Source organism: Eurosta solidaginis, chromosome 4, assembly GCF_040869045.1.
Source record: "Eurosta solidaginis isolate ZX-2024a chromosome 4, ASM4086904v1, whole genome shotgun sequence".
NCBI classification, from domain to species: Eukaryota; Metazoa; Arthropoda; class Insecta; order Diptera; family Tephritidae; genus Eurosta; species Eurosta solidaginis.
In genome coordinates this window covers 11185363-11209099 of record NC_090322.1, presented here as the reverse complement: position 1 = coordinate 11209099, position 23737 = coordinate 11185363, and the positions used below count along the sequence as shown (strand labels likewise).

The 23737-nt window shown below is 36.4% G+C and overlaps 1 protein-coding gene across 11 annotated transcripts in view; it reads right to left on the bottom strand.

The window, feature by feature from the left end:
• Positions 1–23737, bottom strand: part of Ork1 (open rectifier K[+] channel 1) — a 78036-nt gene that overhangs the window by 37173 nt on the left and 17126 nt on the right. For 10 of the 11 annotated variants that reach the window (XM_067780098.1, XM_067780103.1, XM_067780101.1 and 7 more), the window contains one exon: positions 2249–2448. The exons of the other annotated variant lie outside the window; for it this stretch is intronic. In XM_067780098.1, coding sequence (XP_067636199.1) covers positions 2249–2390 — 142 coding nt within the window. In that variant the 5' untranslated portion in view covers positions 2391–2448. The remainder of the gene's footprint in view (positions 1–2248; positions 2449–23737) is intronic. 11 annotated transcript variants of the gene reach the window in all.

Here is a 23737-nt window from a genome sequence, read left to right as displayed (position 1 = left end):
TCCAGCATACAAAAATACTGGGTGTGACGTTTGATCACGCTCTACATTTTGGCCGGGCTTAAGAGATACATACTGAAGAAAACTGCATGCCTATCAAAGAGCTCAAGACTGCCACGGGATGTCTTGTCAACAAAACAACATTTACATAGCGAGGCGAGAATACTCCCCATTAAGAAAAGAATTAAAATGCTAGACAAACGGCATGTGTTGAGTATCCAGAAACCTAAAGCCCTACTTCCCAGGGCGTTAAGGAGTCTCTCCGTAAGCACTATGAAGTAAAAAGGCCCTCAGTTTCATCCATGATGAGTCGGCAACGGTTTATGCCGGTAATTGCACAACTTCCATTTGGATACTGCAATAGGTAAAGCTCTAACTTATTCAGAAACATCCCCGACATACACAATGTATGTCCCGCATGTAACTTATCCCACATGACACCAACCATATTATCAATTGTAATGTAGAACCACCGCCTCTAGCACTCTCTTTGAAAGTAAGTTTTCTTAGACTCCCGTTAGAGGATATTGATGACAATTTATGATGCAAACCCGAAGTCAACAACCTAACGGAACTTCATCCGTGCGCTTTTACACTTGGTGGGTTTTTAACATATACCAAAGCATCATTCAATACTATGATATGTTTTCTATATCTCGTCGGATTGTGGAGCATGCATGAACCGCATGGGAAATGTTATTTTGGGCGTAGCACATTGATTCTAGCATATCTGCGTTAACTTATTAAGGCTCGGTTTTTCGGTGCAAGTTTAAACTACAACTAAAGTTAACTAGAGTTTAACCTTGCCACTTTGGATAATTAAACTGAGATCGACCAAGCAGGATGCTTTGGCGCCATTTTATGGTCCAGGCGCTTTGTGCGGACTCACAAAGGGACATACTATGGAAACCATATGTTCAAACGACGCTGGATTGAATGCCCAGAGCAAGGACAGGCCAAATTGCAAGGAGAGTATCAGCTAAACTCATTTATCTAAATAGCGATAAGCTAAGAACTCTCACTGGGTACTAAACGGGACACTGTAATTTGCGATATCAACTTAGTAAGTTAAATCTGTCTGATACACATATCTGGCCATTTTGTGAGCTGAATGATGAAATGCGGTTCACATCCTCTGCGAATGCATCGTTTTGGCAAAGCAGAGGCTCTCCCATCTAGGTGGTGTGACTCTTTATATATTCGTGATATGGAGTAATGTCTGAAGAGGTACTTATAAAAAGGGTGAACGCTGAAAGGTCAAGCATAATACATCTAAATTAAGGTCTCAGTGCATAGTCATAGTCAAAATAAAATAGGTTTTATATTTAGTTGCAGCTTTTTGGCATAATTTTCTATGAGCTATCTGTCAAAAAAGCTGCAACTAAATTTAAAGCCTACTCTGGAGAACATTAACAGTTCTAGACATCAATATCCTGCTAGTAAATATATGCACAACAACAGCAAAAAAGGCAAACACACATATGTACATGAAAACTTCACAGCAAGCAGCCACACATACATACAAGTAAAGAGCGAAGCTAACAGCGAAGAGAATATTTCACACACATATGTCCTAGAAAACAAAAGTGAATAGCCGATACAGAAAGAGAAATAAATATGCGGCTGTTCGAGAAAGTTGTTCGTGAAAAGTCTAGACCTGAGGAAAAATGCGACGAACGAGGTAACCGAGAGCATAAAAGCAGCACAACCTGAGAATTAAGGAACCACTTTGATTTAAACACGCTATTAGTGAAATACGCGATAATTGTAATTGTGAAGTACTAATGCCACCACCTCAAAGTTGTAAATAAAGAATAAAGACCATTTTCACATATTGAATATTGGAGTTATTTATTCGACAGTTCAGGAATTCGAACGTTAACAGAAGGTGCATAACAATCAGAAATTTCCAAAATTCGTTACACTACTTTGTATTGACTATGACTATGCGCCTATGTAACGCAAAGTAAACGATAAAACTGCGCAAAAATCGAAGGTAAATCAGCCCTAATAAATGCATGCAATCATACATTCCAATAAGATAAGATTGAGTAATACTTATGAATTCCATTGACGGAGTATTAATAGTACACGCTGCGATAAACGCTTTTATCCTAGATATAGAGATAACATATTTTAAAATTTGTGCCAATAGTCTTTCCAATTTTTCAATTCGCGAATGAGAACATAACAAATATGTAGTATTAGCGTTTTTACAGATTTCAATTATTTATCAAACAAAAATACTCACGGTTTATTTCAAGCTGCTCCATTAAGTCACTCATGCGAGTTTGCTTTTCCAACGCATGTTCTATGTGATAATAAATGCTGGCGCCGAACATTAAGTAGGCAATGTAAAAAACGAGCAATAGAATTAAGCGTCGCGGCGACATCACGCTATTGGCACAATCCTGCCGCCGATGTCCTCCGCTATGCGCTTTATTACGAACACTTGACAAGCGAAATGCAGTAAATGTTTTTGAAAACAAAAAATAAAGCATTTTGAAAGATTTTTTTTATACATTTTATTTAATATTGGTAAATTTTTGTATGCGTTTTTGTTTATATATGGAAATCATTTGAAAGAAATTTAGTGCAATTTATTTTAAAAACAATTTTAAGCAAAAGCAAAACATTATTGATGATTTTTGATAGCCTTGTAAGTACTTGTTATTGTAAAAAAATTGTTGAGCTGATAGGCCTTAGCTAAATAAATAAAACTAAGCAAAAGCAAAACTTTAAGAAATAAAAAATTTTGCATTTCATACGTGACTGGCACATTTCGCTTAGAATATAATACGCAAACTGATTGCGCTAGATTTTATAAGATATATTCAAAGTTAACAAAAAGCACTTGGGTAATAAAACGGGTACGCAATAGCAGTTAAAAGTTAAAATGCATAAAATATAAAACATTCCAATATTCCACTGAAGTAAACACTTAAATATTGTTTGAGATAGTTGAAGCATTATCGGAATCTTATGTCAACACCCTGCACTCTCCTAGACACCGACAAACGCAGTAAGGTATTTGGTAATTGGATAAATAAATTATAAGCCTTTTTTTTGCGTGATATAAGCGCTGAAAATCGAACGATAAAAAGAATTTAGACTTTGCATCATCAACCGTTTTGATGACAATATTTGTATTGCGTATGTTTACTTTTACCATTAAATGTGTTGCAGCAACTGTTTACATGTTGTTATCAAAATCGCTTGTGTAAATTTATCGATAATAATTCAGAGCAATATTTGAATTAAAAATACCTGTAGGCATACCCAATTTTGCATGCAGCAGCAAAAAAGCCGCAAAAAATGTCAACATATCAATTAAAACAGAAATTATTATAAAAAAATTTAGATATTTACATATGTCTCTATATATTTAATAAAAAGAAGATAAACAAATTTTTAAGCACTTCCTTTATATAAATGCACCAAAAGAAACGAAATGTGTCTCCTTACACAAAGACATATCTTCTTGATTTTTGCTATTGAAATTTTAACATAAAAACCGTAAAAGAAGTGTACTCATAGACTTATTTGCGAAAATAGTTCTAATTTGGATCGTTGGACACACAAATATACCCGGTAACGAATATGCAGACGAAGTCGCCAAACTAGCTGCTACTTCACTACATACAGTGCAAAACCTAAACCAAACGCCGTGTACAAATTCCAAAAAAATTTACTTAATTCAAAGACCGCAAAATTCATCTGTAACCGAACATCCACATGGTACAAATTAAATAACACAAGCAAAACTAACGCAACCCACTTTCCAAACACAGATACCCACCAAACCATATCCCGACGAGACCTCATAAAATACACCAGGCTACGACTCGGACACACAAAGATCTCCCATCAAAACATACGCACCAACAACCTTCCCAATATTTGTAATTACTGTAGAAACAACGACCCACTCACAATAACACATATCTTCCTCGAATGCCCATCCTTTTATAATTCTAGAAACCAGACATTCCACTCTCATAAACCAAACCACTTCCTTAATAACCCCTCAATATAAAATATATGTAGAATCAGTAATAAAATTCCTAAAAAATACAGGACTTTATTTTCAAAAAAAAAAAACAATAATATATAACACATATGTATCTTATAACTTTAAACGAGCAATACTTGTTTGTTTGTATAGCCGAACGATCTCGGGAACGGCTCAACCGATTTAAATGAAATTTGGCACTGAGATAATGTATCGCCTTCTAAGACTTTCTACCTAGGTGATGCCACTCAGAATGTTTCACAAGGTCGCCACCTATTCGAAATTAAAAAACAAATTCCATGAGATATGCCGATATGGGTGTCAAACGAAAGGTATTTCACTCCGCATTACAATAGGGACATTTTTGGTTAGGGTTGCCACCTATCCGAAATTAAAAAAAAAATGCATGAGATATGCCGATATGGGTATCAAACGAAAGGTATTTCACTCCGCATTACAATAGGGACATTTTTGAGCAGGGTTGCCATTTAGGGTTGCCACCTATTCGAAATTAAAAAAAAAATTGCATGAGATATGCCGATATGGGTATCAAACGAAAGGTATTTCATTCCGCATTACAATAGGGAAATTTTTGAGTAGGGTTTAGCCACCTATTCGAAAATAAAAAAATTGCGTGAGATATGCCGATATGGGTATCAAACGAAAGGTATTTCACTCCGCATTACAATAGGGACATTTTTGAGAAGGGTTGGCATTTGGGGTTGCCACCTATTCGAAATTAAAAAAAAAATTGCATGAGATATGCCGATATGGGTATCAAACGAAAGGTATTTCACTCCGCATTACAATAGGGACATTTTTGAGTAGGGATGCTATTTAGGGTTGGGGTAGTTAGACGAAATAGTACTCTACTTACTAATGTTCTATTAAAGCTTTAAAAGAGAACATTAAAGTTAAAAATTTTCGTAAAAAAATCTTATACTATGTTCAAACAGAAAAATAAATTGAGGAAATTTCGATTTGAATTGAGTGCTGTTCATACAACTCGATTTAGCTTACACAATAGTAATTTGATAGCTGGTTGGCTCATCTCTACAGCAAGAACATACCTTTGTTCAGACTGTCAAAATGTGCGTGTTGGTATTAGGCGAATGAAATGGAATGAAAACATAAAACTTTGAAATTTTTGTGTGTTGTAAGAAAATGTGTTCAATGTTTTGGTTTCATTTTGAGTTTGCCATCTTCTTTTGACAATCCCTACTCCAGTTAAATGAAAGACATAAAATCAGCTGATGAGATGAGCCAACCATATAGTTCAGCCGTGCGTAGCTGACGTTTAAATATTCTCAATAAACACACTTTACAATGTTGCATTTGCAGTTTGAAACAATTTATTACGCAATTTTTTTTAAATTGGCAATTTATTACAATTTATTATATGACAAATTGCGTAATAAATTGCCCAAATAGTATAAATTGCCAATTTGGTGTGTGTTTGAACCTAGTATTACACATGATTCGACTTAATTTTCTTAATATAATTGAAATTCAATATCAAGACACTGGCAAATTCTATCAAAATATATTTAAATGCATATTTTTCGCAAATATGAAATGAATAATTGCAATTTCTCACATATTACTATTAGAAAGAACACTAGAGGCATATGTTCAATTTGGAAAGGACATCTAACCATTTAACTACTTACCAACAGATGGCGCTTAGGGAAGTAAGTTGACATTTAATTAAACTAACTGATAGTTGTCATTCGTGAAATTTACAAGTTTTTGGAATGTAATAAAATTGTGAGACTATTATAGTGTTTAACTAAAAATATGTTTGAAATTAGTAATTCGGCGCATGAAGATATTCGAGAAACGTTGCCAGCACAACGAAACGTTGCCGAGCAAAGCTCGGTCGCCCAGGTACTAAATATTTACATCACTAAATTCTAAATTACAAAATGAAATGTAAATACATACGTATATAGAAAATTGGAATTAACTTAAGGCCACCGTAGCCATAGGTCTTACGATATTTAACTTGTAATTTCAATTATAAGTTACAGCCTTTTATAATAATAATAATAATTTTTGAAAAAAAAAATATAGGAGTTTTTACAAGAGACTCAAACTGTTATTACTTCTATGATAAAGGTCCTTCAGAGAAATTATTTCTCTTTTAACTTTTTGGTCCGCACTTTTATTTTATAAGCCCGCAAATAAAAGTAAAATCCAAAATTTATTTTCTAAGAATAAAATATATGTAAGTCCGGCCATAACTATGGAACGGCTTATACAAATTAATTTCTCATACAGACTCCTTGTTTCAAAAAAACTGCCCTGAACTATGTGTACGGTTTAAAGTTTCTAGCTCAATAAGAAGCTACTTCAAAATCGATCGCAAGTTTACAAATACTCTAATTGCATTTTCTACGTATTTATATACATATATCTCGATCCATGTCCCGTCAAAAAATATTTATTTCGAATATTACAAATTAACAGGGCCCTAAGCCTCTAGGCTATGTTGAAAATTTTAGGTCAGCTAGGTGAACGGAAAGTCACCTCATATAAATTGTTCAATATTCTCATATAAATTGTTCAATTATATCGAAGCATGTACCAAGGGTTTAAGTTTCTAGCGTAATATCGAGTTACTTAAAAATCGTTCGCAAGATTGCACATTCTTCGTATGGATTTACTGCATTTTAATATGGCTCCAAGCTATATTCCACGTTTCAAGTCTCTAGCACACCGGAAAGTTACTTAAAACTTGTCCGCAAAACTTCCAATTCGGACAATTTTTTTTATTTGCACGATCCCTGTGAAATTTGTTTCGCCTCATAATAAACTGTCATCGGATTCTGAAGAAAATTCCAAGTCTCAAGACTCTACCTCCCCAGGAAGAAACTCAAAAATCTATTGCAAGATTCTTTAATTTTGTACGGAAATTCCCCGAAAATCATAAAACGAAACTAATATAAAGGAAGTAAAAATTAAATATTTTAGGAACCTTTGTTTATATTTAACAACTAATCGTTTTTTGCTCTTATGAACAATTTCTAGTTATGATAACATAGCCAAAGCAATATTATCTATACTTTCTTGACCTTTCTCTTAATAGCAAAGAAAAAGATTATTTCTAAAATATTTATTCATACAGTGGTGGTCACATAAATAGAAACCTTCTATTTTTAGACAGTATTCACAATTGCTTTTATGTTCAACTGTTAATATTCAATCATATATATTATTTCGAATTACTGTTTTTATGTACGGGTTCCTTTTTCGCTCTTATTTGGAATCCTAATGTATAAATAAAGATTTGGTTGTAAAGATGGAGATTCGGGCTATTAGCTAGCTTTGGGCTTTGGTCGTAGTGCTTTTGTTTATCTATATTTTATTAAAATAATTTGTTAAAAATAAACGATTGTGAGCACACAAAGAAATCTATTTGTTCTATGGCACTATTGTGAATATTTGCACTGCATTGCCAGCAGTTGCTCTCATACGCCAGATGGCAGCGCAAGCTGTAAGTTTTAATTGATTGATAGAACAGCTGATTTTTGTTGATATTTGATAAAATACTTTTAGATTGGTTGCGCAAGATACGCACGGGTACGGCTCGTTAATATATAATGCTTTCTCTTTCCGATTTCCTATGAAATTAAGTTCATTACTTGAAACGAAATTCTTAGCAATTCAACATGGTTCAACTATATGGTTGGCTTATCTGTACAAAAACAAAATATGTTAGTTCAGATTGTCAGAATCTGCGTGCTGGTGTTATGCGAATGGAATGGAATGAAAACATAAAAATGTTTTCAATGTATTGGTTTCATTTTGCGTTTTTCATCTCCTTTTCATAATCCCATCGACCATGCAATAACAAAAATAAAATCAGCTGATGAGATGAGCCAACCATATAATTGAGCCATGCAATTCAACGAGCGCCAAAAATGTTTAATCAAAATTTTCAACTTTTTATTAGTCTTTAGAAATTTTTTGAGTACGCAGTTTTGTAGCTCATTCAATTTTACCCTTACGATGTACAAATTAAAAATTTAAAATTTTTCTAGGAATTTCAACGATTTGGAAAAATGTGAAGTTTTTTTATTTCTTTTGGTTTTGCTGTGGCGTTGCCGTTGCATTGGCTGTGGATTGAGAACACAGAAGTAAAAACGTTCGACACAACGTAAGCGCCACATCGACGCAAGAGTCGTACGAGTATATGTTCCGGCTTTTGGGAAATCTTTTGACAACTTTTTTCATTTAAAATTTTTTCTTTGCACTTTTTGTTTTGTGTTGACAGTTGATGATTTGATAATCAATATTGAAAAAATAAACGACGGTTGTTGATGTCGCGTTTTTGCAATGACGTAGCAAATGCATAGCCGTGCATTTTGTTAGTGTACTGTAAAAAATATGCTACGGAAGTTTGCAATGCAATGATGCTAGGCCATTTGCACAAAATCCTGAACTCCCTAAAGTAGGGAGTAAAAGGGTACTTTTTGCTACTTTTCGTAATTTCTGCCCCATTTTAACAGATAGAAGCTTCGAATTTCAAGCAATGCTTACATATATTACAAAAAATGTTGTCTAAAAAAATCGTAGAGATCGGTCATATATATAACTTATATCAAATGTTTGCAACGCATCAGCAAAAATAAACTACGATTTTTGAGGTTACGTATTTGCCATTACGTAGCGAATGCAAAGCCGTATATAATTTTTTGGAGAATGCAATGCTAAATATCTATTGCTTTTGGAATGCAATCCACAAAGCATGTTTTTCGATCCAAATTGTGTAGCATATTTACAGGTGCGCATCAACAAAGCCTAGTTATATTTTGAATACTATATAAAAATAAAAGTCTTCTATTTATGTGGCCACCACTGTACATACAAACGTAATATGGTCATGTACCAAAAATACTCATATGCTTATTGATACCAATTGGTAAACTCATTGAGCAAAGCTTTCGCAGTGCGTTTTGCGATTTAACGAAATTCAAGAAATTTAAAAACAGTTCGCTTTTTATGAAAAGATGAGAGAACTTCAAGAACCGCATATTGTTGAGGTTACATCATTAAATATCTTCAAGGCATTTTCCACGCATTGATATTATCGTACAAGCATTGCACTTTTAGAGACTAGGCTATCAAAGCTACTATCATCATCTTCACCATTAATTGGCGATTAAACGAGTCCCTCGCATTCAGTGGAAATCTTTTCCTTCCAATCTACTTCCAAATACGTATGGAGTGGCGTACACAAATTTTTTGGAATGTTCGCTTAACTTGTATTGATATATTATTAACTTATAAACTTCAAAGCGTAGCTATGGGCCAAGCGTTATAAGTATTATATCTCTAACCCGGAGGTGTTCAAATCTATGCAATATCGATAAGATATCGATACTAATTTAAAACCGAACATTTTTGCGGGCAGTTTGATCTTTAAATGGGTGGACACATACAATATTGTACACATGGTGCTTAATTCTTATCTTAGGACTTGAATATTTTATCTAGTTTTATGATTATTTAAGACATAATATCGACTATACATAATGTAGAACATAGTGTACCTACCACTTAACTGCTGACTACGTTTATGTCAAGTATATCAAATCTGTAGATTAGAATTGAAGCAATTAATTAAATTATTAAAGTAGTTGATTGCTTTTTAAAAGCTGCTTATTGATACTAAGTAATCTCATAACGCGGCGAAAGTATATTGTGTTTTATAAAAAAATGTTTTTCTTGGATTAATTAGTGAGATATAGCTTTGATGCTCATAGCAGACGCATTACTTTACTTGCCTAGATTGAATGTATAAATTAATGAATCTGTATAGATGTGGAGGGTTTTCTGCGCTCAGAAAAAGATAAAATGTTAATAAATCTATAAGACAATAAAGATATTTCCGGATGAAACGAATATTTTACTGTCACATTCGTCTCATTTATACTTGTCATTCTGAATATTAATCATAGAAGAATTGTTCGTATTGGCAAGTAATACACATGTTTCACTTTTCCTACTAAATAATGATTGAAAAAATGCAGCAATGCAAAATCCGCTTAAAATACTGGGTATAACAATCGATAAGGACCTACATTTTGGCGTGCGTGCAGCCGTAATTGTACCTAAAGTTCAGAGCGGTAACAAAATCCTCAAGTCCCTCGGAGGCAGCACTTGAGGAGGCAAATACAAAGAAAGGCTCATTACTATTTACAAAGCAGTTGGACGGCCGCTTGCATGCTACGCGTGCCCAATATGGTCACCGAGCCTAAGGGATACACGCTGTAAGAAAATACAGACCTGTCAAAACACCGCTCTCAGATTCGCGACTGGTTGTCTTCGTATGTCCCTAGACCACCATTTACACAGTAAGACGCGAATACTCTCCATAAAGGAGGGAAATGGAATGCTGAAAAAATAGTTTCGGCTGAATACACACCAACCTGGGTATCCCAGCAGATATCTGATTTAACAAGCCCCGCCTTCCTGGAATTCAATAAGTCATCTCTGTAAGTGCTACGAAGAAATTCGACACTCAAGAAGTCAGACGTATGAAGAAAAAAACACAAAAAGGCCATCAGAAACACCCACAAAAACTCGTAGTAGAAGAAAGCAAGCTACCCAGGTAGACGCGTGTCACTTTAACTCAGCTTCGATCGGGATACTGTAATAGGTTAAACTCTTACTTACCCAGAATCGACCCGACATACCGAATGTATGCCCCCACATAACACCAACCTTATCTTCTATGGGAATGTGAAACCAACGCCTCTAACACCATTATCTCTTTGGTTGAACCCTATTGAAACAGCAAGTTTCGTCGGACTTCCTTTTGAAGATATTGGTGACAATTTGTGAGTGATCGCCCCTTTTGGATAGGGCAAAGCACTGCTACAACAACTGTTAATAAATGTGAACACACAGATTTGTATTAGTCAAATACATACATACATAATACTATATATATTCAAATTAATAAAAAAGAAAAGAAGCTCGGCGTCAAACTCCTTGCAGGTATATCACACCAAGTTATTTTTATTAAAATGCTAAAAATTGATGACGCTAGTGTTAATCATTTTGTTAAGGAAAACACATCGATGAGAGAAAAAATGTATAGAGTGCACATACGTTGGCGGGCAGGTGTAGTGAAAATGCAACGTAGATGATAAATTTGTTTTGCTTGTTTATTAAATTTTGAAATATTATCAAAAGTACTACATTGATGGCACTCAAGGTAGACTGCATTTAATATATGTTTATGTTTTCAATAATAATGATATCATTCGGCAATTTCATTCAAAATTTCACATTAAAAGGGAAATGCATTCACTAAGGAATACGTAACTTCTATTAGTTGTTGGTTATTAAAAGAGTTTACACAAATGGTAATAACAAGTTATAAATTATTTCACATTTGACTGCACGCGTAGTGTTTGTAAGTGGTATGCTATATGTGGGAATACAGAATGTGTGGGTAGTGTGTAGAGTAGGCTGGCGTGTGGGATTGGTATGCTATATTGGGGAATGTAGTGCATATAAGCCTAAGTTTTGTCACTACACTATAGTATAATGTGCGAACAATGCCGGACAAGGCTAGAAGCGGAAAGGAGTGGTTTGTTATAAGTGTGTTATCGAAGTGGCTTAAACAAGCTATCGAATTGTTATTTATGCTATTGATAACGAAGGTTACCAATGAGATATTGATTTGTTATCAAAAAGCTATCGATTATTTATCAAACGGTTATCGATATGTTATGAAAGCAGAATAGAAAAATTATAGATATGTTATCAAAAAGTTGTACATTTGTTGTCACAATGTTATCGGTTATTTGCCGAAAACTTAACGGAAATTTATCGAAATTTTATGGTATATTAATCGATTTCCTATCGAAAATTTATCGAAGAGTTATCCATTTATTATTAATGTATTACCAATTTTTAATCGGCGTATTATCGTTTTTTTACCCATTTGTAATCGAAAATTTATCTACTTGTTTTCATAAAGTTGTCGATTTGTTTTGAGTGTTACCGATTTGCTTTCGAAAAATTAGCGATTGTCTATTGAAAATTTTCGATTTCTTATCGAAGTGGAACCAATTTGTTATCGGCGTGTTATCGATTTGTTAACAACGGCTCATCAGATTATAAAACAGGGGGAGAGCAAGGAGTATCCCTATTCTCGTTCTGTAAACGGTTAGATTATGTTGAACTGGTCGGTCAAAAAAGACCTCACATAGACTGAGTGTGTCCGTAGTGTTACCAGAATTTTCTCAACGACCAAAACAGAAACACCATGGCAAATACTAGACATTTTCTAGGACCTAGGCCCTACTTCTCTGTCCACGCCTTTTCTGCTTGATAGATCATAAGGAAATCATGTCTACTTTTGATTGGGACCTCTTCCGTCGATTCATTGAGTGCTGCACCCTCCTCCAACTCATCGGCTTGTTACATTTTATCACTTTATGACCGGGAAAACGGTGAAATGAAAAAAAAAAATGTCCACACTAACAAAGTGTGCTGGTCTGTGATTTGGTTTCATGTCCTGGTCTGGTCTAATTGTATCGCTCACTATCAGTACGTTCTGCATTAAAAGCAATTTATGAAAATTTGGTCGTATACTACGATTATATAACATTTTAGCAAAAATTTCGTTTCTTTGAAGTTTGATGCAAACGAAGCTGTCGAAATACATTTGAGTTTAAAGCGCGGTATCCTCATCGAATGAAATGAAAAATTCGATACAAAAAACGCTCAAGAAAACTAATACGCTTTCTGCTACCTTTTTCTTAAGATTTTTTAGCAAATGTGCAAAGGAAACACCTGGTTTCGCCAAGAAATACATATATGTGCATCTCATTCTCTGCGTTCTATTGGACAGTGATCCTGATCCCGATAAAAAATTAAACATGGAAATGCAACAACAAACTCATCAATATGGATCACATTTTTGTTACATTTGCATAATCGATTTCTAGCGAGATCTGGATCACTGTCGATCGGAAGGAGGGAATATTTCTTGCGCAACGACCCTGTGTTCAGGAGTTTTTTGAATGAAATTTGTATTTCAATATGAGCACAATAGTTCTTTTTCTCTAGTTAAGTGTATTCTCTTTAACTTAAGTGCATTTCCAATTCGAGTATGTTAATTTTAAGAAAATTGCCTTCAAACACATTGCTGATACCACACTTAAGCATGCATCTTAAAAGCCTTCATTTTAATTCCTAAATGGCTTTTTATCCTACAAAAACCTTTTACAGATACAACCACCGCCCTAAATGACGTTAGCACCCAGATAAATTGCGGTTTAAATCAAAATCCCCACCACAGAACAGTACTCGTTGCGATAGACCTATCAAAAGCTTTTGATACGGTCAACCATGGCACGTTGCTGCAAGACCTGGAAGGGTCAACCTTTCCCCCAAGTCCTAAAAGGTGGACCGCAAGTTATCTAGGTGGTCGGCAGACATCGGTGCAATTTAGAAACGCAACATCAAATCCAAGAAGAATAAAACAAGCGGTGCCACAAGGTGATGTCCTATCCCCACTTTTGTTTAACTTCTACATATCAAAGCTACCTTCGCCACCAGAAGGAGTTACTATCGTTTCCTACGCCAATGACTGCACAATAATGGCCACAGGCCCCGGCCCACAGATAGATGAGCTTTGCAACAAAATAAACGGCTACCTCCCTGATCTCTCCAGTTTTTTCACCTCGCGAAACCTGACATTATCACCGACTAAATCATCGGCGACCTTATTTACAACAATGTCGACCATTTTGAACATCCACGTCAATGGCACTACGCTACCGACTGTCTTCCACCCCAAAATCTTGGGTGTGACGTTCGACCAGGATCTACATTTTGGTGACCATGCAGCCGCAATTGTACCAAAAATCCAGAGCCGCAATAAAATCCTCAAATCTCTTGCTGGCAGTACTTGGGATAAAGATAAAGAAACGCTCATTATCACTTACAAAGCAATTGGCCAGCCGATTGCATGCTACGCGTCACCGATATGGTCGCCAAGCCTAAAAACTACTCACTGGAAGAAACTAGCCGTATGAAGCCAAAAAACACAAGCAGGTCCTCAGTGAACTCCACAAACAGGCGTCGGACCTCTATGCCAGGAATTGCGCTGTGAATCCTGTACTCAAAGAACAATACCCTAAACTTGCAGAAGAGGAACACACACTCCCTAGGGAAACGCGAGTCACTCTTGCTCAACTTTGTTCTGGATACTGTAACAGGTTAAACTCTTACCTATCCAGAATCAACCCTGACATTCAAAACACATGTCCTGCTTGTAACGTGTCCCCACATAACGCCAACCATCTCTTCAACTGTATTGTGGAACCAACGCCTCTAACACCCCTCTCTTTATGATCCACCCCTGTTGAAACAGCAAGTTTCCTTGGACTACCGTTAGAGGATATTGATGACAATTTGTGATCGGTCGCACTTATTGTATGGGGCGAAACAATGCTACAACAACAACAACAACAACAGATACGACGATCTTTTTCTAAAATGCTTTCGAAGTAAGCTCAAGAATTTTTAGTAGCTCCTTGAGATTTGCCTTTTTTTTTTCATTGTGGAAAAGCTTCAAAAAGGTCTACCTCGTAGTGCTTTTATCATGAACCAAAAATACATACATATGTAGTTGTTGCCTACATACACTCAGTACTTTGAAGTATATATAGATGAGTACTAAGTATACGTCGTATTTACGTCTCTTTGCTACTTATTAACAGTTGTTTGACATTTGTTGACATAACGTATTGGTATGTGCTGAACGTAACAGCCCTGCTACTGATTTAGCAAAAATTAGTAACTTAGATTTTTTACAAATACCAGTATGTCGTATTGTATCCACAGGTGTAAATGCATGTTTATTTGATCTAAATACGTGATCAGTGCTAAATTGTGCTTATTAGTGGCATACTTGCCAGCATTTCCAGTGCCGCTGGTAAACGGCAAAGGAAGTGGTGTATGGGATTTACGTCGTTGCTATTATTAATTTAGCATGTAATTGCCAAACGTGTGCACATAGTGTTTTTTTTTTTTTTTCAAAGAAGCATTTTCATGAAATTTGAAAAAACGACAAATTTTTCACTGTTTATATCATTCTCGAGCGCATATGCTTGAACCAAAAAAAAAAAAACAGTGGTTCGAAATATTTGTTTATTTTTTGCATTAGGATCAGCTGCTTCAATTTTTTTTTGTTTACACTAGCGTAAAATTCTTTTTCACCAGCCTATTCTTCTATTCAATGTAAATATGTACGCTTTTATTATGACCTTTTTTTATTCATCGATTTATTTTTGTCATCTGCCGCCTTCTGCATATTTGCATACCCACCTAAGTGTCGAGTATTTCGTGTGAATTCAAAAAATTGTCACATTTTCACTTTGAATAATAGAATGGTTAGCAATTGTAGGTAAAAAGAGAGAAGTAAATAAAGTAAAAGGCTACTATAGAAGTAATAAGCAAAGCACATATCGTATATTTGTTGTTGTTGTAGCAGTGCCTCGCCCCATCCAATAGGTACGACCGATCACAAATTCTCATCAATGTCCTATAACGGGAGTCTAAGGAAACTTGCAGTTTCATCAGGGGTGGACCATAGTGATAGGGCTGTTAGAAGCTTTGGTTCCACATTACAATTGAAGAAATGGTTGGTGTCATGTTGGGACACATTGCAAGCAGGCCATACATTTTGTATGTCGAGGTTGATTCTGGATAGGTAAGACTTTAACCTGTTACAGTATCCAGATCGAAGTTGAGCTAGAGTGACGCGCGTTTCTCTAGGGAGAGTGCGTTCCTCTTCTGCGAGTTCTCAAGAACTGAATTCGCGGGGCAATTCCTGACATAGAGGTCCGACGCCTATATATTTACGGTTTGTAGCTGATTTTTCAAAAGAAATTAAGTACTTTTCTTATTAAACTTTTGAAAGCAATATTTCTCGTTGTCCTGCAATCTTAGACGTAAGAAACGCTTTTAACATCGCGTGACGAGCAGACATGCTTGTTGCCTTAGAGAAGCGATTCTAAATATCCAAATACCATGCTACCTGCACCGCGTCAGCAAAAGGTACCACTGTGATCACATTCTCATATATATACAACCTCAAAAGGTTCTCGTACCACGAAAGCCACATGCGGATCAATTCTAGATCTTGACCTCAGAAACGCCAGTACGATGATATTTTCAATCTTGAAATGCCTGATGATTCATTCTTAGTTGGATACGCTGACGACATTGCAGCAGTCATTACAGTCCGAAAAACAGAAGAACGCATAAAGCTCAATCATGTCAGCGGGTTAGGGGTTCAGAATATACCCGCGGTAGGTATGCCTGTCGTAAGAGGCGACTAAAATACCAGATTCAAGGGTTGTGTAGCGCAACCCTTTCAGGTTGCCAGCGCAATATATAGCTTCTCCAAACCCAATTGTCAACCTCATCTATCCGTGGCGAATCCTGTTTGATTAACAGCCGAGGCTCTGGCGACCCCGAACTCCTCATGGATCAAGGGAGTGGGAGTGCGAGATGGCCAAGAAGGTCGCATGTGGTCATAACAAATCGTTCCCGAAATGGTGGGGCTTGGTACCGGAACGCACCGGATCTGCATCCGGCAAAGGACCATCAACATCGATAGCACTCCCCAAGATCTTAGGGGAGTGTCCTTATCGCTACAACAACAACAACAACATGTCATGATGGCGAGTACCAAAGAAGATTTAATGATGAGCTGTACGAGGTTTACGCAGACTTCTCCTAACAAAAAAGCATATACCGCTAGAAATTAGCTTTTTAACCTTCTCGGGTAATATAACATCAAAGAAGGTAGACAACTATTTAGGAGTAATGTTAAGACTTCCGACTACCATATAAGGCGCAAATTCATGAGAAGGCGTCTAAACATATCTTTGCTAAGCAGGCTGATGGCAAACAGCGGAGGACCAGCAGAAAGCAAAAGGAAACTGCTGATGAACATCACCCTATCCACGTTACTGTACGGCGCCGTACTGTGGACAAACACACTTCGTAAGTAAAGTCGTTGTAAGCTTCTAACAGCTGTAAAGTGAGAGTACCGTCCACTTATCGCACTAAACCAGTAGTTCTTAGTGGAACAATTCTCACTGACCTATTAACGCTGGAAATAAGAAGGTTATGGAAAATAAAAAAGCAGATGGATAAAGAGCGCATGAAAGTCGTTAGCAGAGAGAGCAGGGAAGTGACGGTTAGGTTGTGGTAAGAACATTGGGAAAATAAACAACGAAGTAGGCAGACAGCGAAGCTAATAGCAGATGTTGAAGTATGGAGCACCACAAGGTTTGGCGAGATAAATTACCCGAATTTTTTCCGGGCACGAGTACTTCAAAAAATATTTGCACATGATAATTAAGGCCGAAGATCCTACGTGCATTTGCGATGATGCAGGCGACGACGACGCTGAGCACACATTCTTTAAATGCCTGCGATGAAGCCAGAACCGAAATTGTTCGAAGAAACAATCGGCCAAATGACTATCGATAATGTTACTGAGTGGCACAGAAGAGTGGCAACAAATCAGTAACTTCTTAGAAACCACACTCAGAGCAAAAAACGGGTCCTGGAAGCAGGAACAGAAGCTTCTTAAAAAACGCGAGCTTGCCGGAGGTGGGCGAGGGTTCCAAATGGAGTGGTTTTTAGTCCACAGTTGTTTGAACGGCAGCAATTATGGTGCATTAGGCTTTTTCCATCCCGACCCGCAAAAGGCCTTTTTTACACGAGACGTTCTGGTCAATTTCAAGACATTTAACACTCAATTCTTCCTTGAATTATAAGGAAATTGATTATTGATAATCAAGAACCCGAATAGTGTAAAAAGAACTCTGGTCCCTATTTGTGCGAAATATTCTGTTCAAATTTTCCTTCTTTGGCGTTTTTCTTCGTTATTTGTTGCTATCTGTTTATTCTCTAAACAAACACCTTTTAAACAGTTGCTATCAATGAAGTCCATTGATCTTGAAAAAATAAATAAATGTAAGGCGCGATAACCTCCGAAGAGATCTAAGGCCGAGCTTCTCTTCGAATTTGCGTCGTGCTCCTCTTGATTTTCCATACAAATTGGCCGGACGGGACCTACATGTTTTATGCCGACTCCGAACAAGCAAGGCAGATGAGTTTTCACTGAGAGCTTTTCATGGCAGAAATACACTCGGAGCGCTTGCCAAACACTGCCGAGGGGCGACCCCGCTTAGAAAAATTTTCTTCTAATTGAAAAACCTTATTTCTAAAATTTTGATGTTGCTTTGCCCGAGGTGTGAACCCAGGGCATACGGTGTGGTAGGCGGAACATGCTACCATCACACCACGGTGGCCGCCAGTGAGTGGCTTAATAGGCCAATATAATTATAAAACTACTATTACACAATTTTTTGTTATCTACTTATTGTCAATGATGTGAGTAATGAAGAATGTTTAAACAATTGCATTATTCAATCTTTTATTAACATAATATAGTTCAAGAATTTAATTTTTTCATATCCAGACCTTTTTCAAATGAAAAACGTGCGGAAACAGAATTTATTTGTTTAAGTACTGAAATATGTGCAAAATGTCAACTATACTTTTAAGTACGACATGCTACGTTAGGTTAGGTTGAACTGGCTGGTCCGTTAGGACCCCACATAGACTGAATGAGTTCGTAGTGTTTGCAGAAGTTTGATCAACGACCAACTTGAGAAACCATATCAAAAACCAGCAAAGCTCTGTTCAAGCGTGCAAGCGCCTAAGCCACTCAGCTTAATAGTAGGGCTAAGGCCTAACATCACTAACAAGCTGTTGTCCTAGCAATGGCTTAAGACCCAATATTGGAAAAGAAACTGATGTATGTGTGCGGTGGGTCGAGTTCGTAGCAACTGTTATATTGAACTGAATACGAACGAGCGGGATGCATGCATATTTTCCGGCAGATACAGTTCTCGCGTGTTCTTGGTCAGCTCTTACATTCAATACCTGCCTAGAACATCTTGCTGAACGTCAAAGAATATACCAAAAAATTAAAGGAAAAATACTAGTTGGGGGCGCTTATATTTTAAGAATATGGTTGCGCGGCTTCAAAAGGGTCTGCCAAAGCAGAGTTTATGTAAAATGGTACAATGGCAGAGAAGAGGTGGAACTACTTCTCTATATTTGTATGATGGTCGAGACTAAAGGATGTTACCTTGAAATTTTGAAACGGTATTCTTCATTCGAACAAAAGAAAAGTTAAAGCTGTTCATAAAGAAAATTTTCTTATATACCGTTAGAAAATATGTTACAAACAGTTCCAAAAATTAGTAAAATAATATTCTTAAGCACAATGCGCATGTTTACATTTTATAGCTTTACAAATCGCTAAATTTTTTCTTACATTCTCTGACCATGCGCTATTCGATTTGTTGACAGACAACACGCATAAATAAAAATATTTAGTACTACTATGTTTTCTTAATCGCATTACATTAATTTCGAGTGTCAGTTCAACTTCATAAACTTCGATAAGATTGCTTGCCTCTCAACAGCCAAGTCAGCCTACTAATCACACAACTCGCAGTGTTCGCGGCAAATGACACACAGCTGATATCGTAATTTAAACAATTTAATATGATTCCAGATACCTACATACATACATATGTACATATTTAATTTATGCTTGTAAAACAACTTTGTTTTTAAGTTTTTTTACATTTAAAAATGTTTGCCATACATATATTTTATTCGAAATTCGCATTTCTAGAAAGAAGCGTTTGTGTTTCGTAATTTGTTATTCATGTTTAATTAGTTTTGTACAAATTAATAATTCAAGTAATTAAAAATTCAGCGCGTATGCATCTTATGTAATGAAAACTGATAAAAAAGTTACAAAAAATATAGCTAAGTATAATGTCATTCTCAAAATCCGTTAAATCAAGTTCAACGCTAAATTCTATGTTTATACCCTGTAGCGTGTCACACTAGTTCCGAACCAGTGCAGAACTATCTTACTAAAAGGCGGTACTACACCTTTTTCGAGTGCACTTCAAAAACGATTAATTGGACTTCAGAATAGTCAAATGAACTTTAGAAGTCAAAAACTGTACTTCAGAAGTCGAAAACTGTACTTCAGAGTAGTCAAGTGTACTTCAGAAACCATGGAACGTTGTTCAGAAACGGTAAAATGTAGTTCAGAATAATCATATCTAATTCAAAAACGGTCAATTGGACTTCAGAATAGTCAAATGTACTTTAGAAGTCAAAAACTGTGCTTCAGAGGTCGAAAACTGTACTTAAGACTAGTCAAATGTACTTCAGAAGTCAAAAACTGTACTTCACTGCACTTTACTACTTTTTCAAGTGTACTTCAGAAATGATAAGTTAGACTTCAGAATAGTCAAAACTACTTCAGAAGTCAAAAACTGTACTTCAGAAGAAGAAAAAAGTACTTAAGAGTAGTCAAATTTACTTCAGACGTCAAAAACTGTACTTCAGAAGTCGAAAACTGTACTTCAGAGTAGTCAAGTGTACTTTAGAAACCATGAAACTTTGTTCAGAAACGGTAAAATGTAATGGGACTTCAGAATAGTCAAATGTACTTCAGAATTGAAAAACTATTCTTCAGAAGAAGAAAGTACTTTAGAGTAGTCAAATGTACTTCAGAAGTCAATCAGTGTATACCAGAAGTGGAAAACTGTACTTTAGTATTCAAGTGTACTTCAGAACACGTTATGTGTACATATTTCAGAAAAGTAAATTTCAATTCAGAAACCGTAAATTGAACTTCAGAAAACGTAAATTATTCTTAAGAAACCACTTATCTTCGGTTGCACTTCAAAAGTCTTATACTGTACTTCAGAATCAGAACATGCTGTTCAGAAGACAAAGCCCTACAGTATTTTGACGAATATTCACATCACTAAGTGATACTAGCATCCCTAATCCGATACTAAGCAGCCATATGTATGTATGTACGTAAACAAATCAATCATCATTTACACATGAACATACAAGGCAGCAGAGAGAGATACTCACCATCAGCCGAAGTAGTACTCACATATACACACGCATATGGCTATGCGAGAGACTATAAACTACAAATATACATGTACATATGTATATGGCTGGTAACCAAGCATGATGTTCGCGAAGTTACTAGACCTTATGAAAAATGGGTGGACAAGGCAACAGAGAGTATAAAAGCAGCGAAAGCTGGGTAGTCAGGAAGCAATTTGATTTAAACACGCAATGAGTTGTGAAGTAAGAGTTATTGTGAAGTACCTCAAAGTAATCTAATAAAGACCATTTTGCATTATTGAATATTGGAGTTGTTTATTCAACAGTTTAGCGATTCGAACGTTAGCAGAAGGTTTGGAATAAGCGGAATTTCACTAAATTCGTTACAATTGCTGTCAGAACTTCAAGCACGGCTACGAGAGGTAATGGAGTCGGAAGGAATCAATGTGGACGATGATGTCTTTCATCCTGATGGGGACGAGACAACAACAAAAATTTAAGAGAAAAATGAAACGTCGCACACAGTTACGAGCACAGACTTGAACATGATTTTGACTGCAATATATGCTCAAACATCGACAGTGTCATCTCAACTGGCAGAACAGAAGTTGCAACTCCTGTATACGGCCTCTCAAAGCATCCACCTCGGCCTCGATTTTTTCCTCGAACTGCGTCATTTTCTCGTCCATACGCGCTTCGAGTTTTGATGATATATGCGCCTCTTGCGCTTCGAGTTGTACTATTATGCGTGCCTCTTGTTCATCAGTTGTGTTTCCATCTTTGATGTAATGCGTGTCTACTGCGGTTCCAGTTGGGATGCAACTAAATCGCCCAGCTGTTTCAGCAAGCAATATGAAGGTAAAAACTCCATCTTTTGACGGCTCTGTTCTTTTCCAGGTATTTAAGCTTCAATTTGAGAAGATGTCAGCAGTGAATAACTGGAATGAGGATGATAAAGTTGCTGCACTGTTCGTGGCATTGAAAGGTCCTGCAGCTGAAATCTTCCAAACTATTCCAGAGTACGAACGGAACAGTTATGAAGCATTGATGGGCGCAGTAGAGAGGCGATACGGAACCGAACATAGGAGACAGATATACCAAATGGAGTTACTGAACCGCTTCCAGAGTCCTGGTGTAACATTGCAAGAGTTTGCGTCGGTTGTTGAAAGGCTGGCACATTTAGCGAATGCGGACGCACCCGTGGAATACACCGAAAGGGTAAAAATCCAGAGCTTTATTAATGGAATGCGGGATATCGAAACGAAGCTAACGACATACGCAAACCCAAAACTTACATTCACAGAAACGGATGTGAGACCGTTCGTTACAGTATTGTAGCGTTCTCGGCTACCATACCGAAGGACCTACATATATCAGAATAAATTGTACGACAAACCAATTTTTTGATGAGTTGTACGTCCATTCTGAAACTCATTTTACGTTTTCTGAAACACAATTTCCCGTTTCTGGAGTATAATTGACTATTCTGAAGTCTACAATAAGTGTTTTGAAGTACAATTGATTATCCTGAAATATATTTTACTGTTTCTGAAATACAATTGTTTATTCTGAAATTAATTTTACGGTTTATTAAGTAAAATTTACTATTTTTTCATATCAATTTTATGTATTCTGAACAGCGGTAGGGATGGGCGTGTGCTTAGCACATGCTATACGTATACGATGAGCTTGAGCACAATGACAACTTCGTCAAAATCAACGAAAGCTCATTTAGTTTGATTTCGCTGGTCGTGCAGTAAGAAAGTGTCGCAAGCGCGCTTAAAACAGAGTACCAAAGAGTGCGTGTGACAGTTGCTTACTCGCTACGCGTTCGTATATACAGTGTACTCTCTCCTAACGGACACCTCTTTTAAGCGGACATCTCTCATAAACGGACAATTTTTTCAGTACCAAAAAAATCCCATAACCGGATAGCTTACAACACTTTTTTTCATTTACTCTTTACCATATTCGTACAGCTGTTGCTTATTCACTAATACGTGCATGGATGTAGGGGAATCCCTTAAATACGAAGAACCTGTTTTCAATACAGTAAAAAACATAAAAATGGATGTACCTATTGCATACACGTAGTTAGTATCTTCTTGTGTGTGTACGTACGTGAATCGCAATGCCTAAAGTTGTGTTGAGTATTAAAGACAAAATTAATGTCATTGAAATTCATAAGAAAGAAAAACTAAGTGTACGAGAGTTGTCAAAGAAATGTAAGATCAGCAAAACGCAAGCTGCTAGCAGTATCAAAAACAAAGATCAAATTTTAAGTTTGTGGGACACTGACGTCAACCCGAGAGAGAAAAAGGAGTCTGCTGAAGCCCAAGGGCCTTAATATTGATAAATTGTGCTACGAATGGTTTGTGAAGGCTCGCAATAAGAGCATTCCTCTGTCAGGCACACATATAAGGAGCAAAGCTAAAGAAATTGCAGTGAGACTCAATTACGACGATTTTAGTACATCATCCGGCTGGCTGGAAAGGTTCAAAAAACGTCACAACATAACTTTCCGTACAATTTCTGGAGAAGCCGGTAGTGTAAGCCAAGATGACGTCAAAAGTTTTTGCGCAAAAGTACCAGTACAGTATTAAAGGAAAAACTCGCCAAGCGAAAATTTCTGACTTTTTTAAATTATTTTGAATATTTTGTACACAAAACTTTATTCTTTAATTTATGAACAACAAATTAAGTTTTTTATGCCAT